At 66.9% G+C, this 24029-nt stretch overlaps 5 protein-coding genes across 7 annotated transcripts; 2 read left to right on the forward strand and 3 right to left on the reverse strand.

Moving 5' to 3' along the window:
• Positions 1–231: 231 nt before the first annotated feature.
• On the forward strand, positions 232–5537 carry SSH3 (slingshot protein phosphatase 3). Its single transcript, XM_054276482.1, has 14 exons — positions 232–282; positions 1205–1242; positions 1356–1521; positions 2230–2348; positions 2411–2482; positions 2572–2637; positions 3021–3209; positions 3334–3427; positions 3511–3639; positions 3717–3763; positions 3840–3986; positions 4575–4775; positions 4987–5245; positions 5325–5537. The coding sequence occupies exons 1-14, from the start codon at positions 232–234 to the stop codon at positions 5535–5537; spliced, it is 1791 nt and encodes a 596-aa protein (XP_054132457.1).
• Positions 5538–6995: 1458 nt separating this feature from the next.
• POLD4 (DNA polymerase delta 4, accessory subunit) lies at positions 6996–8533 on the reverse strand. Of its 2 annotated transcripts, XM_054276086.1 has the most exons (4): positions 8349–8533; positions 7867–8108; positions 7658–7769; positions 6996–7569 (listed from the first exon to the last, which is right to left on the reverse strand). In XM_054276086.1, exons 1-4 carry the CDS (start codon positions 8354–8356, stop codon positions 7545–7547), a joined length of 387 nt encoding a protein of 128 aa, XP_054132061.1. In that variant the 5' UTR covers positions 8357–8533; the 3' UTR covers positions 6996–7544. The 2 variants fall into 2 exon arrangements, with proteins under 2 accessions (XP_054132061.1, XP_054132060.1); XM_054276085.1 differs by lacking the exon at positions 8349–8533 and having other exon boundaries at positions 7867–8126.
• A 564-nt stretch (positions 8534–9097) lies between these two features.
• LOC128937016 (glycine N-acyltransferase-like protein 3) lies at positions 9098–11147 on the reverse strand. The gene is made up of 5 exons (XM_054276349.1): positions 11070–11147; positions 10595–10702; positions 10380–10500; positions 9590–9710; positions 9098–9518 (listed from the first exon to the last, which is right to left on the reverse strand). The coding sequence occupies exons 1-5, from the start codon at positions 11145–11147 to the stop codon at positions 9098–9100; spliced, it is 849 nt and encodes a 282-aa protein (XP_054132324.1).
• A 394-nt stretch (positions 11148–11541) lies between these two features.
• LOC128937037 (glycine-N-acyltransferase-like protein 3) lies at positions 11542–13752 on the forward strand. Its single transcript, XM_054276392.1, has 5 exons — positions 11542–11619; positions 12059–12166; positions 12252–12378; positions 12457–12574; positions 13350–13752. The coding sequence occupies exons 1-5, from the start codon at positions 11542–11544 to the stop codon at positions 13750–13752; spliced, it is 834 nt and encodes a 277-aa protein (XP_054132367.1).
• A 1271-nt stretch (positions 13753–15023) lies between these two features.
• CLCF1 (cardiotrophin like cytokine factor 1) lies at positions 15024–22351 on the reverse strand. 2 transcript variants are annotated; one of them, XM_054276258.1, is made up of 3 exons: positions 22237–22351; positions 15959–16125; positions 15024–15521 (listed from the first exon to the last, which is right to left on the reverse strand). In XM_054276258.1, exons 1-3 carry the CDS (start codon positions 22349–22351, stop codon positions 15024–15026), a joined length of 780 nt encoding a protein of 259 aa, XP_054132233.1. The 2 variants fall into 2 exon arrangements, with proteins under 2 accessions (XP_054132233.1, XP_054132234.1); XM_054276259.1 differs by lacking the exon at positions 22237–22351 and adding an exon at positions 21330–21380.
• Positions 22352–24029: the final 1678 nt, after the last annotated feature.

Raw genomic sequence — 24029 nt, forward strand, 5'->3', positions numbered from 1 at the left:
CGGAGGATCCAGAGGTGTCTCAAGTGCTGGAGTGTCAATCCCGCCTTGCCCGCACGGATGTGGGGCCCGGGGGGCTCCGGGGCACCGGGGAGGTGCCGCTCTGAGGGACGGGGGGAGCCGTGCCGTGCCGGGACGTGCCCGCGGCCGTGCCCGCTCCCGCTCCCGTTCTCGTTCCCGTCCGGGCGGGGCAGCGGCGGCGCTTCCTGGTGCGGGGGGGCGGCGCGGCGGGGCATGGCGCTGGTGACGGTGCGGCGGGCGGGGGGCTCCGCCGGCGGCCCCGCGGTAAGTGCGGCACCGGACGGCGCATCCCGGCGGGGACGGGCGGGGGGTCCCGGTGCGACAGGGGCGGTCCCGGTGCGGGCTGGCACGGGGGCGCCCGGGGGAGTGCGGGCTGGCCCCGAGCCGGTGCGGGCTGGCCCCGAGCCGCGGGGGCCCCGGTGCGAGGGCACGGGGCGGACCGGGGCGTCCCGGAGCTCCTGCCGTTCCCGGAGCTGCTGCGGGTCCCGGTGCCCGGGGAAACGGGCCGGTCCGGGGATCCCGGTGCGGGGAGTGCGGGCTGCGCGGGGCTGTGTCGGGCGGGGGGTCCCGGAGTGACCCGCGGGTTCCCGGAGCTCCGGAAGGTCCCGGCGAGGAAGGTGCCGCCGTCCCGGGGGTGCCAGCGCGGGCCGGGCGGTGAAGGTTGCTCCGGTCGCTCCCGGTGCGGGGTCATCCCAGGCGCTTCCGATGGGACTTTGCTGGGAGTTTGCCGGCAACGGGGCTGCCCCCAGCACGCCTTGGTGTTTCCTGTGCTCCCGGCTGGGGTTTCCCCATAGCTGAGGGAGGAATGTGAAGTGTGGATGGAGATGTTTGTCACACTCACTTTGCCACCTCTCCCAGTCCCGTCGCTGTCCCGGTGTCCCCTAGTACCTCCCCCAGCGACCACTGGGCCTTTCTGGGTGTTCATCCCAGGCCCCCCTTCCAGTGCTTTCACCCAGCCAGGGATGAGGGGCACAGGGATGAGACGCCCCCCCGCCATCCCGAGGGGGTCCCCAGGGATCCATCTCCACAGTGAGACCCCCAAAGGGCCCCTATGCCCCCCGTGGGGCCCACACTATTTGGTGGGTTTAAGGGGTCACTGGACTGCGGTGTCCCCCTGGTGGGACCCCCAAGCCTGCTCCATGCCCTGGGGTCACGTTTCCCCCTGGAACTGCCTCCCAATTTGCAGGAGGAAGATGCTCCCAGACGCGGCCAGCTGCAGCGACGGTGAGAGGGGCTCCAAAACCTCGGCATGGGGTGGGATGGGGACACAGTTCCCCCCTTTGGGGAGCACTTTGGGGGTGCCCCCGGTGCTCAGGACCCTCCTGCCCCCATCCCAGGCAGAGCTTCGTCATGGTCAAGGGGGCTGCGCGACTCCTGCCTGCCGAGGAGCCCCCCCCGGCCGAGCCCCCCCCGGCCGAGCCCCCCTGCCAGGCCCCGGGACAGCAGGAGCGGCACCTGCACCTCATGATGCAGCTGCTGCGCCCCCAGGACGCCATCCGGCTGGTAGGACACAGATCCACCCTCCAGGAACACGGGGATGGCGTGGGGACAGGGAAAGAGATGGATGGGGACAGGAGTGGGGATGGGATGGGGACAGGGAAAGAGATGGATGGGGTCAGGAGCAGGGATGGGATGGGGATGGGATGTGGATGGGGACAAAATGGGGAGAGAAAATTGACAGGATAGGATGGGGATGGGGATGGGGATGGGGATGGGGATGGGGATGGGGATGGGGATGGAATGAAGGTGGGGACAGGATGGGGATGGAAGCAGTGACATTGAGGAAGGGTATGGGAATGCAGTAGGGATGGGGAGTGGATAGGATGGGATGGGGATAATGGGAAGCAGTAACATCGAGGAAGGGGGAATGTGATAGGGATGGGGACTGGATAGGATGGGATGGGATGGGATGGGCATGGGGATGGGGATGGATGGGGACAAAATGGGGTGAGAAAATTGACAATATGGGATAGGATGGGCTGGGATGGGGATGGAATGAAGGTGGGCACAGGATGGGGACGGAAGCAGTAACATCGAGGAAAGGTATGGGAATGCAATGAGGATGGGGACTGGATGGGACGGGATGGGAATGGGGATGGGGATGGAATGGGAAGTGATGAGGAGGGGATACGGCCCAGCGCGGTGCTCCTCCCCGGTCACTGGGAGCCCTGGGAAGGGGCAGATCCCCCGGCATTCCCGCCGTTCCGGCAGGCGGTGCGGCTGGAGTCGGCGCGGCCGCGGCGGGTGCGGTACCTGCTGCTGGTGCGGCCGGAGGAGGCGGGAGCCGAGGCGGAGACGGCGCTGCTGGGAGTGGATTTCGCCCACGAGGGGTGAGCGGGGTGCGGGGGGGCCCGGGGAGGCGTCGGCACCCCCTGACCCCTGCTTGCCCCAGGGCCAGCCACTGCACCCTGGGCATGGTGCTGCCCCTCTGGAGCGACACCCAGGTGTTCCTCGACGGCGACGGGTAAGGGCAGGATGGAATTTTGGGACAGGGAGGGGCCTAGAGGGATCGGGGTGACCACGCTAACCCACGTGTGTCTCCCTGATGCCCAGGGGGTTCAGCGTGACATCGGGGGGAGAGACACGCATCTTCAAGCCCATCTCTGTGCAGACCATGTGGTGAGCGAGGCCTGGGCGTGACCACGGGGGGCGTGGGGACCACCCTGGGCACGGGGGGTGTGGGTGGCCTGGAGAGCACCACGGGGGTGGGCACCACCTCGGGGACTGGGGGCACGGGCACTGCCAGGGGCACAGGGGATCTCAGCTGCACAATGGACACGGGGGATGTGGCACTGCTGGGGACACGAGGGGTGCTGTCACCATCCTGGGCACAGGGGATGTGGGTATCACCATGGGCACCACCATGGGCACGGGCAGGGGGAAGGAGCTGGGGAGGGCTGGGTGGCACCCACACGCTGGGGACGGCCAGTGAGGGGGACACAGCAGTGGGGGTGGCACCGGGGAGGCGGTGGCAGCGCAGGGTGGCAGGTGCTGTGCGGCAGGGCCGCGCTGCAGGAGCTGCACCGCGCCTGCGAGGACGCGGCCCGCGGCGGGCACATCCCCGGCGGCCCCGCGCTGGCCTGGGCCCGCGGCTACGCGGCGGCGCTGGGCTCCGAGCAGAGCTGTCTCAACGAGTGGCTGGCCATGGCCGACCTCGAGTCCGTGCGCCCCGCCTCGCCCACGCCCCTCCGGTAAGCTCCCGCCACGCCCCGCCACGCCCTGCACCCGCTGGCCAATCGCTGCCGCGCCTGGCAGGGCGTGGCCCGGGTGGGGCAGGGGACAGCGGTGACACGGCGGTGCCGGTGCCGGTGGCAGGCCAGCCATGCCGGAGCTGTCGGAGCAGGCGGTGCGGGCGCTGCTGCGGGAGGTGATGGCCACCGCCGACCTGGAGAATGTCACCTCCAAGGAGGTGGGTGGCACCGGGGTGGCAGCAGGGTGTGCTGGGGACAGGGCGGGCTGGCAGGGCCATCCCTCACCCATTGTGGCGCCCAGGTGCGGGAGGAGCTGGAGCGGCGCACGGGGCACAGCCTGGCCGAGCACAAGGACTTCATTGACAACGAGATGCTGCTGGTGCTGGCGCAGATGGATCGGCCTTCCCGCGTCTTCCCGCACCTCTTCCTGGTGGGCAGCGGGCACGGCGGGCACGGCGGGCGGGGCGGGTGGCACTGTCCCCTCCCCTCACCGCTGTCACCACGCAGGGCTCCGAGTGGAACGCAGCCAACCTGGAGGAGCTGCAGCAGAATAGGTGAGCACCATCATGGGGTGGCACCGTCATGGGGTCACCACGAGCTGCCCCTGGGGTGTCACTCGTGTCACCACAGGGTCACCCACATCCTGAACGTGGCGCGGGAGATTGACAACTTCTTCCCGGCACTGTTCACGTACATGAACGTGCGGGTGTACGACGAGGAGGCGGCCGAGCTCCTGCCCCACTGGAACGACACCTTCCTCTTCCTCTCCCGCGTCCGGTCAGTGACACCATGAGGGTGACACCATGGGGGACACCAGGGCTGGAGGTGGGGTGGGGCAGAGGGGGACATGGAGAGAGGTCTTGATGGTTACAGTGCTGGGGCATGGGATGCTGGGGAGCAGGGGGTTGGCTGGGGACACTGGGAGCTCTGGAGACACTGGGATGGCTGGAGGATGCTGGGAGCGCTGGGGACACTGGGATGGCTGGGGACACTGGAATGGCTGGAGGATGCTGAGAGCTCTGGGGACACTGGGATGGCTGGGGACACTGGGATGGCAGGAGGATGCTGAGAGCTCTGGGGACACTGGGATGGCTGGGGACATGGGGAGCTGTGGGGACACTGGGATGGCGGGAGGATGCTGAGAGCTCTGGGGACACTGGGATGGCTGGGGACATGGGGAGCTGTGGGGACACTGGGATGGCTGGAGGATGCTGGGAGCTCTGGGGATCCTGGGATGGCTGGGGGACACTGGGAGCTCTGGGGACACTGGGACACCTTGGGGACACTGAGAGCTCTGGGGACACTGGGACACCTCGGGGACACTGGGAGTGCCCGGTGCCGTGGTGCCAGCGGCGGGTGCCGCAGGGCGGCGGGAGGCCGGGCGCTGGTGCACTGCCGCATGGGGCTGAGCCGCTCGGCCGCCACGGTGCTGGCCTACGCCATGAAGGAGTTCGGGTGGCCCCTGGAGCGGGCGCTGCGGCACGTCCGGCACTGCCGGCCCGGCGTCCTGCCCAACCCCGGCTTCATGCGCCAGCTCGACTTCTACCAGGGCATCCTGAGCGCCAGGTGCGTGGGGACAGCTGGGTGGGGACAGCTGGGTGGGGCCTGTTGGGACCAAACATCTTTGTGTGGGTGGGCGGGGCTTCAGTGCCCGTGCCCTACCTGGAAAGGTGTGGGACATTTTGTGGGGGAGGAGCCCATGGGACCCCACCCAGCCGAGCAGGTGTGGCTCCCAGCAGGGGGAGTGGCCAGGTGCTGATTGACAGCTCTGTGGCAGCCGGCACAGCAGCCTGTGGGAGCCCCGGGCGGCCGAGGTGCCGCACCCCGAGGAGGACACCGCAAGGGACACGAGTGGCCTGTCCCCGCTGTGCTCCCCGCTGGCATCCCCACAGCCCTCCGAGGAGGAGGCAGCTGCAGGGGGGCTGCTGGGGGCCTCCCGGCGCCCCCGCATCTCCCTGTGCTCTGTCATGCGGAGCATCAGCCTGCTGGAGAACCCCGAGCCCCTGGAGCTGCTGGGGGAGCCCCTGGCCGGGGAGGTGAGTGGGGGTCAGGGCAGAATGGGGGTCCAGCTGTGGGGTGACAGCAGCACGGCATGACCCCACTGTCCCCTGTCAGGTGTTTGAGGCCACGCAGGAAGCAGAGGGTCCCTCCCCGAGGTCACGACCCTCGTCCCGCCCACGCCGCGTGGTGCGCCAGGCCAGCCTGGATGGTGGCCCCGCCCCGTTTAGTGACCACACCCATAGTGATGACCACACACATAGTGATGACCACACCCAGTGCCACACCCATGCACCTGGCCACGCCCACACAGATGAACCCACGCCTTAATTTGGGGGGCATGAGACAGGACCTACTCACTGCCATAGCAACAAGGGGATGGGCGTGGCCTACGTATGTGAGCGTGGCCAGAGAGCCGGAACGCCCCGCCCACGCCCCGCCCGCACCCTGGGGCTGGGACGTGCCTCTGCCCCAGCCCCACGCACACAAACACCGACACTGCTCCTGCACTGGCAATAAAGCGTGGAAATGGCAGCCCTTGGTGGCTTTGTGACCCTGAGCACCTGGAGGGTGGGCTGCTGTCGGTAGGGATCGGAGTGAACACTCTGGGGACACCGGGCGGGCACAGGGACCCAGCGGCGCCATTTTGTGCGGCACGGAGGAACTACAACTCCCGGCGGCCTTTGCGCGAGGAGCACAACTTCCGGGTTGCCATGGCAACCGCAGCGGCCTAGGCCTGGGCTGGAATTGGGGCTGGAAGCGGGACCGGTGAACTGAAGCACACAGAGAGCCCGCAGCTCGCTGTGGCCGTGGTGGAGGGGAAAGCCAGGTGCTGCCCCCGCCACCCCCTGAGATGGTGTCCCTTCATGTTGTCACCCCAACCCACAGGACACTTTCCACTAGCGCAGGTTGCTTCAAGCCCCATCCAACCAGGCCTTGGACACTTCCAAGCCTGAGGCAGCCACAGCTTCTCTGGGCAATCTGTGCCATGGCCTCACCACCCTTACAGGGAGGGATTTCTTCCCAAAATCCCACCTAAACCCACCCTCCCAGGGAAGGAGGTTCCTGGCTGGAAACTGCCCCTGAGGTTGCTGCTGTCCATCTCCATCTCCCAGGGCTCTTCCTGCAGCTGGAGCCATCCCAAACACTTCCCCCTTTCCTGGGACACCCACCAGGCTGGGACTGACCCTCTGCCAAGGAAGGAGAGTGGGAATCTCCCTCCTTCTTCCCACCAGGAGGGCACAGCCCTGGGTTGGCTGAGTGTAGATGCTTATTTTTGGCTGATTTCCTAAGCACCTCTATCCTGTGCCCAGCAGAGGAATTATGTCCTGTCTCTAGAAGATATCCAAGGGACTGCAGCTCCAACAGCAGGACCAGATCCACCTGGATAATGCAATCCAGAGAGTCTGGAGCCTGCAGTGTGAGTGGGATGGGAGTTCTGAGTGACCCCCCACCCATCCCACCCCATCCCAAATTACTGCTGGCTCCAATGCTCCGTTGCAGCCAAAACTCTACCTCTACACTAATTCATAAATAGTTACCAGTACTCTGTGAGGATAGCTAGAAAAAATTTAAAATACTAATTAGCAGCATAAAAAAATACTAATTTAGACTGCTAGAAATTAAAAAGGCATCACTACCAAGATAAAAAACTACCTATAAAAGTCTACCATATAAATACCCATATTCCCAAAATTAAAGCTGATAAAATGCACCAAAACAATCAACAAAAAATAACTAAATACATTCTAGTGGGTGCAGTAGCATTCAATCAACACTAGACCCACCACATATAGAAACAATTTATTTTATTGATGAAACAACAGAAAGAGCTGGTGAATTAAGTCATTGATAACCTGAATAATTAACAGACACATCCTGTTATTTATGATTCTGCACACAGCAAAGCTGCTGATCTGGGCTATTAAACATATGAATCCCACAGGACACTCTTCCCACCCCGCTGCAGGACATCCCCACCATCCACAGCCCCCTGAGCTCACTTTCAGCTGATTTTATACCTCATTCTTCATTTTTTCACCCCATTCCTGGGGGAAAAAATCCCACCTCCCTTTCTCCACCCAAGAACACATTTTTCTCCCTGAGTCCCAGCTGAGTGACATCAAACTGTGAGATGGACACCCCACCTGGCTTTTTTTGGGGGGAATGCAACTCCCTGCCCTCCCCCTGCACCCCAAGGGCTTCACCCCACCCCGTGCCCCCCAGACAGCACACGGCACCCCTTCCTTCGCTCACACCAGCTTTAATCCACCCGGGGTCCCTGCAATAGGGTCTGCGGGTGTCGGGAATGGTTTCTCTGCTCCCTTGCGCGGCCGCTCACAGCTCGTACTCGTGCCACAGGCTGTGGGGACACAGCGGGGTCAGCGGGGAGGGCAGGTGGCATCCCATGCCATGTCATCCCATGCCATGCCACCCCATCCCACGCCCACCTGTAGGTGACATCGGGGTTGTCGCGGTGCTCCAGGAGGGCGTCACGGATGGGCCCGGGGGGGCTCAGCCCCAGCTCTTGTGCCCGCTCCCAGCGCTGCAGGCGGGTGATCCCTGCGGGATACCGGGGGCTCAGCGGGGCCGGGGGGAGCCCGGGACCACCGGGACAAGCGGGGGAACCGGGACAAGCAGGGGAACCGGGGGTGCTCACCACTGCAGGGCCCGTACTCCCAGGCGAGGTCGAAGCGCCGCAACATCTCCATGAGCGCCGGGTCCGGGGGGGGCTGCGAGGGGCCGCGGGGACATTCCCGCACCTTCAGCTGCGCCTTGTCCTGGTCCTGGTCCTTGTCCTTGTCCTTCCTGTCCTTGAGCCGGCCCGGGGGCCGCCCCGGGCCCCGCCGCCGCCGCCGCCGCGGGAAGGAGTCGGTGATGCGCCGGGGCTGCTCCATGGCCCTGCGCGACATGGAGCTGGCACGGCCCTGCCGCTACCGGGAACCGGGCGGGACGCGCCAGTACCGGGAACCGCCGGCAGGGACCCGCCCCTGCCCGCGGCCGGGCGGAAGCGGCGGGGCCGGGCTGGGCCACCGGCCATGGGCGCCTCGGCCGCTGCCACCTTCGGCCGCTGCCTCCCTCGCGGTGGCCCCGGTCCCCCGCCCGGGTCGGCACCCCCCGGCTGTCCCCGGGTGCTGTCACCTCCCCATGCTGTCCCTGCCAGCAGCCGCACTGTCACCCCCGCGGCAGTTCCTGTCATCCCGAGGGCACTGTCACCTCCATCCCAGTGTCCCCTGCTCCCCTGGCACTGTCACTCGAGTCAGTGACTGTCACCCCAGACAATGCCACCTCCCAGTTGTGCCCACTACGCTCTGGCATTGTCACCCCTGTGACAGTCCCAATCACCTCAGGCACTGTCACCCTTGTGGTTTCTCCCTGTCAGCCTGGACATTGTCACCCCCATCCCAGCACTCCCCACCAGCCTGAACACTGTCACCCCCCTGTCTGTCCCCATCAGTCTCCCAAACCATGACTCACCCTGTGACACTGTCACCGTCTGCCCTGTCCCACTCTGTCCTGTGTGTCATTGTTTGTCCCCCCAGTGCCTGCCTGTCCCACCCCCAGCTGTGGTGACACCGCCCTGGTTCAGGGGGTGACACTGCAGGTGCCACCAGTGCAGATTTGCCTGCGGCTTTCAGCCCTCCCTTGGGGGACTGAGAATAACTGAGATGCTTGGGGTGACTCCCAGAGGATCCCACCGTGTGCCTCAGCGGTGACACGTGAGCCACCAAGCTGTGTCACCGCTGTAACCGTCAGTGCTGAGGGGACACAAAACCCACAAAAGTCCACACCACTGTTTAATTTGATGTCAGCACGAAGAGGGGACAGCAGGGCCTCAGGGCCCGTCCCTGTCCAGGCTGGGATTGTGCAGGATAGGGGACAGCAGGGCCTCAGGGCCCATCCCTGTCCAGGCCGGGATTGTGCAGGATGTAGCGGCAGACCCCGGGCAGGCGCCGGTTCCCCAGCATCTCCTGCAGCTGCTGCATGGGCCGGTTGCCCAGCGCCGTGTGCCCAAAGGTGGGGAACCCGCGGGCGTGTGCCCGCTGCGCCGCCACCGTCAGCGCCACCTGCATGTGCCCGTGCCGCCGGTGCTCGGGCAGGGTGTAGCTGTGGGTGCCGGTCCCAAAATGATCCGTCAGCACCCAGGCCACGGGCTGCCCACTGCCGTCCTGCAGGCACACTTGCGGGAAGCGCCCCAAGATCTCGGCCAGGAAGCGCCGGCTGCGGGCGTTGCCCCCGTAGGGCCAGGTCTCGTTGAGCAGGTCCACGTGCGAGGGGCTCAGGGAGCCCACGCGCACCCCGGGGGCTGGCCTGGGTGAGGCAGGGGTCAGTGGGGGGCTCGGGGGTGTCCCCGTGTGGGGATGAGGGTGGGGGGCTCTCACCGGGGCTCCGGCATGCTGCTGGGGTCAGGGTGCCAGTAGGAGTAGTACTCGACAATGTCCAGCTCCACACCTTTCTTCCCTGCCAGCTCCTGGGACACCGTGGCCAGCCCATCCTGCAGCCCTGGGGATGGGAGTATCAGGGGGTTCTGTTCCCCCTGTACTCCACCATCCCTGTCCCCAGCGCCCCTGTATGACCCCAGTGTCCTCCTCCGTGTCCCCAGGGCCTACCTGCAACACCAGTCTCTATTCCCAGCACCCAAATCCCTGCTTCCAGCGTGCCCACTACCCCAATCCCGCTCCCATCATCCCCAAGTCCAACCCCAGCACTCCCAGTGTCCCCAAGGACCCACAAATCCAGCTGCAATTCTTCCCAGTGCCCCAGCATCCCCAAGTCCAACTCCAGTACCCCCAGTGTCCCCAAGGACCCACAAATCCAGCTGCAATGCTTCCCAGAGCCCCAGAATCCCCAAGTTCAACCCCAGCACCCCCCACAGGACCCTGCTTCCAGGGCACCCAGCAGTGCAATTCCCTGCTGCTCCCCAGCACCCCCAAATCCCTCCCCAACGCTTCCCACTGGTATCACCCACCAAACCCCACACCAGCACACCAAATCAAACCTCCAGTGCTCCCCAGCACCCAAACACCCATCCCCAGCATCCCCCAGCACTCCCAATCCCCTCCACCAGTACCTCCCAGTTCCTCCCTGCCTCCACCAGCTCTCCCTGGCGTCCCACACTCCCAGTGCTGCCCAGTCCCTCCCCAGTCCCTCCCCAGGATGTCCCCAGGCCACCGATGAGGGTGAAGGCGGCGTCCCAGCGCAGGCAGCCAGGGGTCTCCAGCAGCGCCCGGTACGCGCCCAGGTCCCGGTAGAACGCCGCCTGCGTGTTCCAGTACCCGTCGTTGGCCGGCACCTGGGGGCACCCACGGCTGCTCTGAGCACGCCTGGCACATGCCAGGGCGCCGTGTCACCCCCCTCCTGCAGCGCCCCGTGTCCCCACTGGCTACCTCTCCGCTGGGCCGGGCCAGCACGGCGCCGAATTCGGGCCACTTGTCCACCAGCACCTCGAACTGGCCAGGGTTGCCCCGGTTGATGTTCAGCACTGCCCCGAAGACCTGGGGGAAAAGGGGGTCAGCCATGAGGGACAAGGAGGGGACAGATGGGGGTCAGGGATGGGGGCTTGATATGGGGGCAGATGTGGGGTCAGAGCTGAGGGGAGGGGGGCAGGTGTGGGGAACAGGGCAGCAAAAAGGGTCCCTAATGACACGGGGGTCCCCATCACCAGCAGGGGTCGTATTGGGGTCCCCCTCATGGCAAGGAGGATATTGGGGTCCCCATCACAGCAACAGGTGAGTGACACTGGTGTCCCAGTCATGGCACAGGGCAGGGGTGACAGCAGGGTCCCTGTGACTGGCAGGGTGGGGATGGCATTGGGGTCCCCATCGTGGCACAGGGCAGGGGTGACAGTGGGGTCCCCGTCACCGGCAGGGCGATGGGCAGGCTCTTCCTCAGGATCCCCTCCAGTTGCTGCAGATGGGCAGAGCACGTCAGGATCTTCATTGTCCTGCTGAGAGACCCTCAGTAACAGGGGGACAGGGCCACCAGGCATGGCCCCTGTCCCTGTCCCCATCCCTTTCCCCACGGCCCGCATCTCCTCCAGCACTCACCACAGCAAGAGTCCTGAGTCTGTGGGTTCCGGGGGGCTGTGGAGTGGGAATCTAGAGACTGTGTGGCGTTTGGTGACAATGGTTACCGCAGCTGTCACGGGCCAGCGAGTGCCCCCTGCCTTGGGGGGCAGCGGGCAGGGTCCATCCTGCTGAACACTGGGCACTGGGCCAGCCCTGTGGCCACCTGATGGACGGGTGCCTGTCTGGGACACTCAGGGACATTGCCCCAGTGCCACCAGCTCCCCACGGATCCTCGGTGTCCCCACCTGCCCCACGGTCACGAAGCCATGCAGATCCTGAGGTGCCCAGCCCAGCTGCAGCTCCTGGAGGAGACCCTGCGGAAGAGCCTGCCCACCACCCTGCCGGTGACAGCCACCCCGAGGCTCCCTCTGTCCCCTCTGCCCTGTCCTGCTGGTGACAGAGTCCCTGGGGAGCCCTCTGTCCCTCCCTCCCTGTCAGTGGGGAGGACCCTGGGGTCTCCTTTGTCCCCTCACCCTTGTCCTGTCAGTGCTGCTGATTCCCGGGACCCCCCTGTCCCTGTCCCTGTCCCTGTCCCTGTCCCTGTCCCTGTCCCTGTCCCCTCTCCTCTGTCTTGCCAGTATGAGGACCCTGGGACCCGTCTGCCTCCCCACGTACCCTGGTGGTGACAAGGACCCCTGTGTCCCCTCTCCCCTGCCCTGCTGCCAACAGACACCCTGGGGTCTCTGCTGCTCCCTCTCCCCTGCTGGCGAGGGACTGGAGGGACTCTGGGCACCGTTTGTCCCCTCTGCCCTGTCCTACAGGTGACAATGACCTTCCGTGCAGGTCCTAGGGACAGTGATGACGGTGGCCAGGGGGAACCCAGCCTCCCACGAGGTGCTGGTGGACTCCTGGCCCAATTTCAGCATCGTCCTGACCCGCCTGCGCCCAGAGGTGCTGCCCCTGCCCTGGCAGCAGCACCCCACACCCCAGGGGCCTGGGAACTGGGGTGCCACCCTCAGCTCCATGTCCCTCCCAGGACCACAGGGACCCCAGGGACTACTACACCAACCAGCTGTCCGTGTTCTACCGGGACAAGGGAGCCCTGCAGGCACTGCTGGAGGGCACTGAGGCCGTCACCCGGGAAAGAGCCTTCCAGATTCTGGGTAAGGGTGGCACTGGGAGGACACTGGGCTCCTCTGCGCTCCTTCTGGGTCCCCTGTCTGGCTAACAGGGTGTCCCAGGGATGCAGGATGGGCTGGACCAGGCCGTGCAGGAGGTGGCCAGTGCCAGGGGCCTGAAGGTGGAGACAATCCGGTACCGGGCGCTGATGAGCCCTGAGCCCCCCCAGCCCCGCAGGCAGTGAGTGAGGGGCACTGGGGGCACAGGGGACACTGGGGGCACACGGGCACTGAGGGACCAGTCACATCCCTGGGTGGCACACGGAGACCTGTCACATTTCTGGGTAGCACAGGGGGGTCATAGTCACCTCCCTTGGTGGCACAGCAGTCCCCAAGCACATCCCTGACAGGCACAGGGTGACACGAGTGGGATCACTGAGCACACCCCTGGGTGGCTCAGGGGTCCCTGAGCACTTGCCTGAGTGGCACAGGGATCACTGGGTGACATGAGAGGGATCATTGAGCACACCTCCGGGTGGCACAGGGGTCCTCAGTCCCTCTCCTGGGTGTTATGAGGGTCTCAGAGTCCATCTCTGGGTGGCACAGGGGTTCCCAATCCCATCCCTAGGGGAAACAAGGGTCCCAAATTCCATCCCTGGGTGGCACAGGGGTCCCCGAGCACTTGTCTGAGTGGCACAGGGGTCACTAGGTGACATGAGTGGGATCACTGAGCACATCCTTGGGTGGCACAGGGGTCCCCAGTCCTACGCCTGGGTGGTATGAGGGCCCCATATTCCATCCCTGGGTGGCACAGGGGTTCCCAAATCCATCTCTTGGGGAAACCAGTCTCATATTCCATCCCTGGGTGGCACAGGGGTTCCCAATCCCATTCCCAGGGGAAACAAGGGTCCCATATTCCATCCCTGGGTGGCACAGGGGTTCCCAATCCCACCCCATCTGCCATCCCAGCTGGCACCAGGGTTCAGCATTCCCCCCTCTGCCACGCCCTGTTGCAGGATGCCCGCGGGCCTGCGCCTGGCGCCCGTGTCCCCATCCCACATCTCTCTTCTCAACGCCACGTGGGCGCTGGGGGGCAATGCCCGCAGCCGGGCGTTCCTGCTGGGGCTGGTGCGGGCGCTGCCCTCCGCCTGCCTGCTGGGCCCGCGGGGCCGCCCGGTGTCCTGGAGCCTGCTGGACGGGCAGGGCTGCCTGCGCCACGGCTACACCGTGCCCGCCTGGCGCGGCCGCGGCCTCACCGGGCTCCTGCTGAACGCGCTGGGCCGGGAGCTGCACGCCCGCGGCTTCCCCATCTACTGCGCCGTGCTGCCCCACAACACGGCCTCGCTGCATGCCCTGCAGGCCATCGGCTTCGAGCCCCAGCCCGGAACCTTCCACATGATCCTGGGCACCCCCAAGTAGTGCCCATGGTGGAGAGTGCCTGTCCTCGGGGTGGGGTTACCTGGATCCTCACCCTGCGAGAGAGGGGAACACCCCAATCCCCACACTTGGAGCCCTTCACCCTGATCCCTGCTGATGGCACTGACAGGAACAGCCCAAATTCCACACGGAGCCGTGACCGGGGTGCGGCACGGGCGAGGCGGGGGGCTGGAGAAAGGCTTTTATTCGTTCATACAAGAATAGATCTTCTGCAATAAATACCCCAATAAATAAACATCTCCAATAAATAAACACTCATAGACGGACCGGGACAGCGGCGGCGCCCCACGGCCTCGCCCCACCGCCCATCGATGGGCACCCATGGGGAGGCGGGGCTTGGGTCAGGGGGCGGGGCCTGATGCGGGAGGAGGCGGGGCTTGCTACGCAGTCGGATGGGCGGGGCTTATTGCCGTCTAGGGCGGAGCCTATTGCTCCGGGGGCGTGGCTTGCTGCTGGCTGGGGCGGGGCTTATTCCTATGCTCAGAGGGCGTTGGTCCTTTTTGGGATGGGCGGGGTTTTCACCCACTCTGGAGATTTTAGGGATGGGGACAGGCACCCTGGGGGTTGGGGACACCATGGAGGGGCACTCGGGAGTCAGGACACCTGTCCCTTAAGACACAACCTAGTGACGGAGGGGCTGCGGGGTGACTGTGGTGGCACTTTGGGGTGAGGAGCTCCACCCCTTAAGGCACAGCTGGGTGATGATAAGGACGTGGGGTGGCTTTGGCAGCACTCCGGGGTCAGGAGACAGTTTTGAAGGGACACTAGTTGGGAAGAGGGGACATGGAGTGATTTTGGTGGCACTTGGGGTCAGGAGATGCATCCCATTCAGCAGAGTGTGGTGACAGAGGGGACGTGAGGTGGCTGTGGTGGGTGGCACTTGGGGTCAGGAGCCCCTCACTTAAGGCACCATGGTGAAAGTGGGATTGTGAGGTGGCTGTGGGGGCACTTGGGGGTCAGAAACGCTATTTCTGAAAGCACACTGGTGGTGGACAGGGAACATGGGGTGGCCGTGGTGGCACTTGGGGTCAGGAGCCCTGTTCCTTAAGGCACAGTATGATGATGATGATGGAGGGGCTGCAGGGTGGCTGTGGTGACACGTGACACGGTCAGGAGCCCCATCTTTCAAGGCACTGCCAGGTGATGATGAGGTTGTGGGGTGGTTTGGGGTTTGGAGCCCCATTTCTCAAGGCACACGGGTGGTGGAAGAGGGGACCTGCGTGGCCGTGGTGGCACTGGAGCCCAGCAGGTGCTCAGAACCCCCTCGCCTCCAGCCGCAGGGTGACCACAGCGGGCGGCACCTTCTTCTTGAGGCGGTTGAAGTCCTTGGCCGAGCGCCAGAGCCAGGTCTGCAGCTCCTTCAGCAGCCAGAAATCATCCATCTTCTTCAGGAAGTCATTGGGGGCGGCGTGCGCGCCGGGGGGCCCGGCGGGCGGCGCGGCGGGCCCGGCGGGCAGCGGGTACCCCAGCGAGGACATGACGCCGCCGATGCTGAGCACCAGCCCCTGCAGGCTGGCGCAGAAGTGGGCGAGGCGGTGGCGCAGCTCGGCCGTGCCCACCTGCCCGTCCAGCAGCCGCAGGTAGCAGAGCAGGCGGCTGTAGGCCCGGTAGTTGGCGGCCAGGCGCGCGTTGTCCGTCAGGCCCCGCCACAGGTCCAGGTCCACGGTGGCGCTGGGCACGCGTGGCTCGGCGCGCACCAGCCGCGGCGGATTGAAGTCGGGCTCATTGAAGGGGGGGCCCAGGTAGTTCAGCTGCAAGGGAATGGGGGTGCCGGGGGTCAGGGATACAAATCCACGCCGTGCCCAGCTCCACGTCCCGCTCATCCCGCTCATCCCGCTCATCCCGTTCATCCCGGCTCTCCCTTCTCCCGTCACGTCCCCCTCGTGCCCTGCCCCAGCCGGAGGTTCCAGCGCGGCCCGGGCGGTGCCACCGTCACCGCTTGGCACCGAACGCGCCGGGCCCGCCGAGGGCACGTCAGGGCAGGGACGGGGAACCTCCGGGTGAGTCGGCGACGCCGGCGGGGAGGGAGAGGCGGATGCCCGCGCCCATGACGGAATCACGGGCCGAGGGGAGGGTGCCCGGGAGCCGCCCTGCGCCCGGGGGGCGATGAGGCATTTCCGCGCCCTCCGGCGTGGGAGCAGCTGGGCACGGGGTGGATATCCCGGGGGGTGCCGCGTCAGGGACTCACGTAGGTGCCGGCGAGGGTGCGGAGCTGGTGCTCCAGGTAGCGGGTCAGGTCGTACGTCTGCTGGATGGACTGGCCGGCGCCCAGCTCCTCGGAGCAGTTCAGCGCCGGCAGCGCCGGCAGGTTGCAAAGCGCAGCGCACAGGAAGGTGAAGATCCCCCAAGAGTCACCTGTGGGGGACACACAGCACCTCAGGGCGGGTGACAGGGACACTCCGTCTCCGTGTGTGCGGCGCTGAGCCTGCAGAGTATGCCCGAGTCACCCGTCTGAACCCGGGGAAACTGAGGCACGGAGGAGGGGAGGGTGGGATCCCCCTCACCTCACCAGCCCCCGGAGCAGCAGGAACCCCCCACCTCAGCGCGGTGACCCCCCGGCTCCCCTCGGAGCGCTCCCGCCCGCGGCTGCACCAACAATCCTTTATATGGTCTGGAGCAGCGCGGCCGCGGCATTCCCGCCGGGACACACGCCTGGGATATATTTGGGCACCGCCAACGCTGGAGCGGCCCGGGCACCCAGCGGGGACCCCCGCCGAGGGGCCACCGGGAATATGGGGGGGAGGGTGGCGGGAAGCGGCTCCGAGGAGCGGCCGGGGCGCGGGGTGACCTTTGCGGAGGCACCGGAAAGCGCCGGCGGGGTCCCCGTCATCACCGGCCTGACGTCAGGGCGGCCCCGGAGCGCGGCCGGCGGCTCCGCAAAGGTCACGGCCCTCGGCCAGCACGCTGCGGCCAGCTGGCACCCCCGGCTCGCCACAGCCGGCCTTCCCGGCAGCGCTTCCCGGGAAAGCCCGGCCGCTGGCACGGCTCGGCACCGCGGGGCTCCCGCTGCGGGCAGCCCCCCGCGCCCCGCGCGTCACCGCTCCCCGTCACCGGCCCCGGGTGACGCACGGGGGCCCTCGGGGACACCCCGGCTCCGGCCACAGCGGCATCACCGCCCTGGGTGTCCTGCGAACTGCCTCACTGTGGGGGATGCGAGTGCCCCGTGGGTGTGCAGGGCACTGTCCCACCTGGGATGCACCCCGGAGGTGTGCAGGGCACTGTCACAGCTGGGATACGCACCAGAGGTGTGCAGGACACTCGTGACACCCCTGGGATGCGTCCAGGGCACACCTGGGATGCACCCGATGTGAGTGCATCACACAGGCGTGGGGAACACGGCATTTTCCAGACGTGTGACACCATGCAGTGTGACACTGTGCACACGTGTGACGCAACACACGCATGAGACACCGCCCAGGTGTGTCATCTCCCACACAGGCCCGTGACACATGTGACACTCACAGGACATGCCGGGAGAGCATGCAGCGTGCTGTGCACGTACCCCATCGGGGGGGACACACTGTTACGTGCCACCCACATGTGACACGCCGTGCACACATCACACCACACCGTGCTGTGACACCCCACGTGGCGCCACGTGCCCCCGTGTCCCCCGTGCGTGCATCCCGGTGTGTCCCGGTGTGTCCCGGTGCACGGAGCGTGCGGCCGGCTCCCCGTGCGTGCGAGCGTGGGCCGGGGGGGGCGGGGGGGCCGCGGTGACTCACAGCACACAGAACTCCCCCCCCCGGTGTTTGCTTTGGCCGGACCCTCGCCCGCCGCCGGCTCTGGTTTCCAGGCGGGATTTACACCCGCCCCGGCCTGGCCGGTGCCAAACCAAACACAGCCGGGGAGCGGGATGGGGGGGGATGGCAGGGATGGGAGATTGGGATGGAGCCACGGTGGATCCCGGGCAGGTGGCCTGGACACGAGGATGAGGATGAGGATGATGGAGGAAGGGGATGGAGGTGGATGTCTGAGGGATGGGAACGGTGGGATGCACAGAATGGATGGCGCTGAGCAGTGGTGATCATGACACAGTGACAAGGGCACAAGTGACCCTGGCACAGCTGTGACAGTGACTGGGGCACAGCACTGACGGTAACCATGACACACATGACACAGCAGTGACAGTGACACTGCACGGTAATGACGGTGGCCATGACACAGCAGTGACAGTGACCGGGGCACAGCAGTGACAATGACCGGGGCACAGCAGTGACGATGACCGTGGCACAGCAGTGACGGTGACCGTGGCCCAGCAGTGACAATGGCCCAGCCACAGCCGGTGCCCCCGCTGTCCCCTGCCCACCGTGTCCCCGCGGCTGGCGCCGGGCACCCACCGGCACAGACAGTGGAGGAGGGAGGCTCCAGCCGGCACAGCTGGATCCCGGTGACGTCGGAGAGGAAGAGCCCGAGGGTTTCAAAACCGGCCCTGGAGCGCGGCCAGGATGCTCCCAGCCCACGTAAGCAGCTCATGGCGTGCCTGCCCGGGGTCACCCGCTGGGCCCTGGGGACACCCGAGCAGCCAGGGTGACGGGGGGCCAGGGCAGCGGGCACCCCCTGCTCTGCCAGCACAGCCGCCCGCGCACACCGGCGGTGCCACGGACACCCACCGCACACGTGGCAGCGGGGACGCGGCTCGCCCCCTTTGGGGTGACACCGGGCACCCCCGGCCTGCCACCCGCCCGGCAGCGCAGGCAGCAGCGCTGGCCAGACCTCCCGGCCAGCGGCCGAGGCAGGAATTCGGCCACGGGGACGGTGAGCTGTTCGCTGGGCATGCTGTGGGCAGAGCCGCCAGGGCTGCGCGACCACAGAGCCGCTTTCCCGAAAGCCGGGCGGCGGGGGCGGCGGCGGGAAGGGGAGACCCCCCGGCCCCGGAGCCCCGGCCCAGGACGGGGCCGAGGCGGCCCCAGCGCCGCGGCGGGAGCTGCCCTGTATCTGATGGGCCGGCGGCCAGCAGAGCCCCGAACAGCCCGCAGCCCCGCTCCTGGGGCCAGCACGGGAGGTCTGGCGGTGGCCAGGCATGGCTGTGGCACAGAGGACAAAGCAGCCCTGTCCCCGCTACCCCAGCCACTGTCCTGGCCACCAACGGGCACCGCTTAACCCTTCACAGGGGTTTCCCAGTGTGGCTGCCAGCTCCGAGGGGCCTGGAGTGGGTGACACTCATGGACAGCGGCCTCTGTGTCCCCACACTGCTGGCATGTAACCCCGCCGTGTCTGGGGAGGTGCCACCACAGCACAGCAGCGTCCCTGTGGAGCTGGCACGGTGGGGACATGGGGATGCTCACCTTCCACACCCAGATACCACAAACGCAGTATTCCCTGGGTTCCAAAAGGAAGAACACATGTGCCCTTCCTCCCCAACAGCACCCACGGCCACCACAGCGGGGTCCTCATCCCATCCATCCCATCCCATCCATCCATCCCATCCATCCATCCATCCATCCATCCATCCATCCATCCCATCCATCCATCCATCCATCCATCCCATCCCATCCATCCATCCCATCCATCCATCCATCCCATCCATCCATCCATCCCATCCCATCCCATCCCATCCCATCCCATCCCATCCCATCCCATCCATCCCATCCATCCCATCCCACCCATCCATGGCAAAGCTGCCGTGCAGGGTGGGTGGTGGCGCGGGGGGCTCAGGCCCCGTGTCCCCCCCCCGGTGCGGGCCGTGCCTGCTCTCGCTCGCTCGCGGCGCTGAGTGTTTACATCCTGTCTCCTCCGTGTGTTTATAAATGCGGCCGCGCACGGGAGACTCCAGTGAGGCCGTAATTAGCTGGGCCTGGATTTCCCATCCAGCTCCGGCTCCAGCCAGCGGCACCATGGAAACACCCCCGGCGGCGAGGGGGGCGCAGGCCCCTAATCCCAACCAGACCCCGCTGCCCCACACGCACGCCCCGGAGGCACCTCCATCCCTTCCTGCCGTTCCCAGAGCGGGTAACAGAGCCACAGAGCCCTCCAGGGGCTTTCTGGGGGTTCACCAGCACAGAGCCAGGCTGGCCGCCCTCCAGCGGGGCAGGGGACACCCGGTGCCAGCCCACGGGACACCACAGAGCTGTGGGTGACACACCCGGGCACCTCCGGACCCGCTGGCACTGCTGGCATGGCCTGCCATGGGGACACTGTCTGCCTGGCTGGCTCAGTGTGGCACCAGCGCTCTGGTGGGCACGGCCATGCCCTGATGTCCCCACAGCACCCTGCTGAGGCCTGGGACGCCTCTGTCACCCACAGGCCACGTGCCACACGCAGCCACAGCACTGCCGGGCCAGCCGCTTCCCAGATATCCCAGATTTCCCAGCCTGCCCATCCAGGAGCGCATCCCCACCAGCCTGCCCTCGCTGGGACGGCGGTGCTGGCACGGTGGCACCGGGACGCCGGCGCTGCAGCCCCGGGGGGCGCGGGGGGTGATTTATGGGGCTCGGTGCCACTTAGCAGGGCATAAATCTCCCCCCAGCGCGGCCCTGTAAGCAGAGCCCTCCGCATTTCCCTGCGGAGCCTGCGCCTAATGCAGCCCAGATGTGCGGCCGCCACCGTGCCCTCGCACCGCCCGCTAAACAGGGACACCGGGGATGCCGAGAGTCCCGACACCGCCCGGCTGGGGATGTGCCGGAACGGGAACGGGGTCCCGCCGGCCGAGCCCCGGCGCTGCGGCTTCTCCTCGGCGTCCCCTTCCCCGCCCGTCCCCGCAGGCCTCGGCACCGGCCGTGCCACCGGTCCGGCCACGTCCGCCGGGCCCGGCGGCGGCGGGAAGCGGGAGAGGAAGGGGCGAGGGAGGGCGACTGAGCCGCCGGGGATCCCGGCCTCGCTTTTCCGGTTCCCCGGCGCTCGCCCCGCCGTGCCCGTCCTGCGTCACGGCGGCACCGCGGGAGCCGGAGCCGAACCCGGCGGCGGCCTCGTGCTGCCCCGGCCCCGGTCCTGCCGCCCGGGACCCCGGCGAGCCTGGCGGCGCCCACACTTTGACCTTTTAAGGGTGTTTTCCAGCATTTTCCGGGCGAGCAGCCCCCGGTGCCGGTGTGCCGCCAGGCCGGCCGGCCCCGCTGCCGCCCCGGGGGTGCCGGTGGCCGCCGGGGCCGAGGGAACAAAGCCGCCCCCTCCCCGGCACCCCAACCCCGCTGCCGGGTCCCGCAGGAACGACGCCGGCTCCAGCGGCGGATCCCGTGTCAAGCCCCGAAATGCAGCCCCGGGCAGGAAAACTAACTCTTGCAGCCCCCCATAAATCCCACCGACTTTCCTTTTCCTCCCCTCTGTCGGTCCCGGGGTTTAATTCTCCGTGCTCAGCGGCGGTTCCCTCCCTGGTAATCACAAACATGCATGGAAAAGAGGGAACGAGAGAAAGGGGGGGAAAAAAAAAAGAAAAAAAAAAAGAAACAACAACCCAACCTAGAGAGGGGAAAGTCTTAAATCAATCCCAAAGCCAGACAGACGTTTTAATCACATCAAATTAAAATCAGCAGTCGGTTTGGAAAGGGGGAAAAAACTGCCGGCAGATGCAGGCAGGGGAGTTGGGGCAGCCCCCCGCCCCGCACCCAGCGCCGCGGGCTTACCTGAGAGCTCCCCGGTTACATTTAGCATAGTCGGGGTGCAGGGGGATTTTGGGGGGCTCGGCTCTTGCTCGGCTCCCCGAGCCCGCCCGCTCGCCTCAGCCCTGGCTCGCTGCTTCGCTCGCGCTCAGGGTTGGGTGGTGGTTTTTTTTTTTTTTGGGTTGGTTTCTGGCTTTCTTTTTTTTTTTTCTTTTTCTTTTTTTTTTTTTTCCCCTCGGTCTCTATTTGTTTTGGTTTGGGCTCGCTCGGGTGTTAGGTGGAAAAAAAAAAAGAAAAAAGCGGGGCGAGTTGGGTGGGTTTTTGGGGTGTGGAGGGTTCGCACCGCGCTCCGGCTGCCTCGCTCGCCGCCGTTCCCCCCTTCCACCTCCCTTGATTTGCTCTTTTGATTGGGGTCCAGGAATGCAGGAATAAAAAAAAAAAAAAAAAAAAGAAAAAGGAAAAAAAAAAAAACTGGAGCTCGCATCCACCCTCTCCAAGCTGCTGCCTCCTTCTTTCCTCTTTTTTTTTTCCCAATTCAAGTGTTAAGCAGAACCAGGTTGCTTTCAAGAATGTATTTGATGCAATTGTACACAAGAGCGGGCTCCATTCATTCCCTCCCTTTCCCCCCCGGCCCCGGCTTCATCCCCCCTTTCCCCATCCCCATCCCGGGCTCCCGGCACCGGGCAGAGGTGGGGAGGCTGGAGTCGAGCCCCGGCGCTGCGGAAGGCGGAGGGGAGGGAAGGGAAGAGGGGGGTCCCCCGGGGTGCCGCTGGCCGGCTGGGAAGGGGGGGACCCCCGCTTTCTGCCTCGCTGCGCCCCCGGTGCTCTTCTGGCTCCCGCCCGGCTTTTGTTAAAGTGGCAGCGGCGGGGCCGGTGCGGGGCCGGTGCGGGGCCGGTGCGGGGCCGGTGCGGGGCCGGGGGGGTCTCCTACCTGCTCTCAGCTCCATGCGGGACGGGCGCGGGGCCGGGGCGCTGCGTGCGTGCTCTGGGCTCCCCGGGCGGGCAGGCAGCGGTCCCGCACACCGGCCCGGGACTGCGGCTCCCATTTGCCGCTCCGAGCCCTCTCGCCTCTCCTCCTCCCCGCGCACAGAGCCGAGAGCCCGGTCCCGGGGGGAGCACGGGGGGGACGGGACGGAGGGGGGGTCCGGGGAGGGGAGGACGGGGGGGGACGGGACGAGGTGCGGCGGAGCGGCTCCTCTGGCGGGGCCGGGGCCGGGGGGGGCGTGGGGTGCCAGCCTGCCCCCCCTTCCTTCCCCCCCCGGGGCAGCGGGGAGGAGCGGCGGAGGGATGGGGCCGGCCGGTGCGGGAAGGGTGGCGGCGGGGCGGGGAGGGGGGGGTCCTCGGCTCCTCGCGGGCACGGCCAGCCCCCTCCCCTCCGGCCGAGAGAGGGGGTCCGGGGCCCGCGGACCCCCCCCGGCTCGGGGAGCCGCAGCGCGGCGGGCGCTGCCCCGCCGGGACGGCGGCAGGTGAGCGGCGCAGCGGGGGGAGCGCGGCGGGGTCCCGGCGGCACAACCGGAGCCTCCCGGAGCGGCGGCGGCGGCTCAGCCCCGGGGGACCCTCCGTCCCGAGCGGGGGCTTCGCTTCTCCCCGCGGCCCCGGGCCCCCCCAGCCCCTTCCCTCCGGTGCCAGAGCCGCTTTCTTCCCGGTTATCCTCCTCCGTTAGGACAATCCCCGTCCCGGCGCCCGCGGGGCCCTTGGCAGTGACTGCGGCGCTGCCCGCAGCCCACCGGGGGTGAGTGGGGTGGGCTGAGGGGGCGTGGGGAGACCCCCAGGGCCGAGCGGAGCCGCCGCCGGAGGGGACCCGACAGCCGGAGCCCCCCGTCCCTTCCCCTCGTGTCCCTCGTCCATGAGTGGGTGCAGCCTCGGGGCTCTCTCGGCGGGGAGAGGAACGTCCTGGCTCCCCCCAAAAAAAGCTTTGTCTAAAACAAAGGCGCTGGGAGCGCCGGGAAGGGCCGGGAGGTAACAGGCGGATTCGCTTCCACTCCAGACCCCGGCCCTGGCCAGGTCCGAGCCCTCCCGGCTGCCATCGCATCCTCCCGGCTCTCCGCGGGACGCGGGGTGCACAGCAGGACCCCCTGTCCCCAAACCCACCGGGACACTGGGTGCTGAAGTCATTAGCAGCAGTTTGGGGACCCCCCGTAGGGACAAGCCGCACACGGGCGCGCTGCTGGCTGATTTATGGCTCGGGAAGTGCGGATTTGGTGTTGAATCCATGAGGACGCGCCCAACAGACATGTCAGGGGTGGCGAGGGGGGCTCTGGATCCGCTCCCCCGGGTGAATGGGGGACGCCCCGCAGCCCTGGGGATCCGGAGGGGCTGCGGAGGTGTCGGACGGAGCTGCCCAAAGGATCCGCGGCTGGGGGGAGCCCCGGCCCGGCGCCCCGGCAGCGTGTCTGGGGGGGTCCGCTCGGCGTGGGGCCGGCCCCTCGCCCCCCCAGCCGCAGGGCAGCGTATCTGGTTTCCCCCCCGAGCCAGCAGATCCCGCCAGCAGCGCTGGAGCAGTTGGGAAAAGCCGCCGGGCCGTCCCCGGGGGTCTGCAGGCTGCCGAGGCGCGGGGCTGCCCTCGCCGCCTTCTCCCCTCCCCAAACCCAGCGCTGCGCCCGGGTCTGCGGGGCTTTCCGGCTGCCACGGCTCCCGCTGGGCCCACACCTGAGACAGGAGAGGAAGAGGAGGAGGAGGGAACCCGGCCCGGCAGATGCAGCTCCCGCTTCCCGAGCCGCTCTC

This window comes from Melozone crissalis, unplaced genomic scaffold, assembly GCF_028551555.1.
Source record: "Melozone crissalis strain CALT ecotype California unplaced genomic scaffold, PUWL_Pcris_2 ptg000018l_1, whole genome shotgun sequence".
In the NCBI taxonomy this organism is placed as follows: domain Eukaryota; kingdom Metazoa; phylum Chordata; class Aves; order Passeriformes; family Passerellidae; genus Melozone; species Melozone crissalis.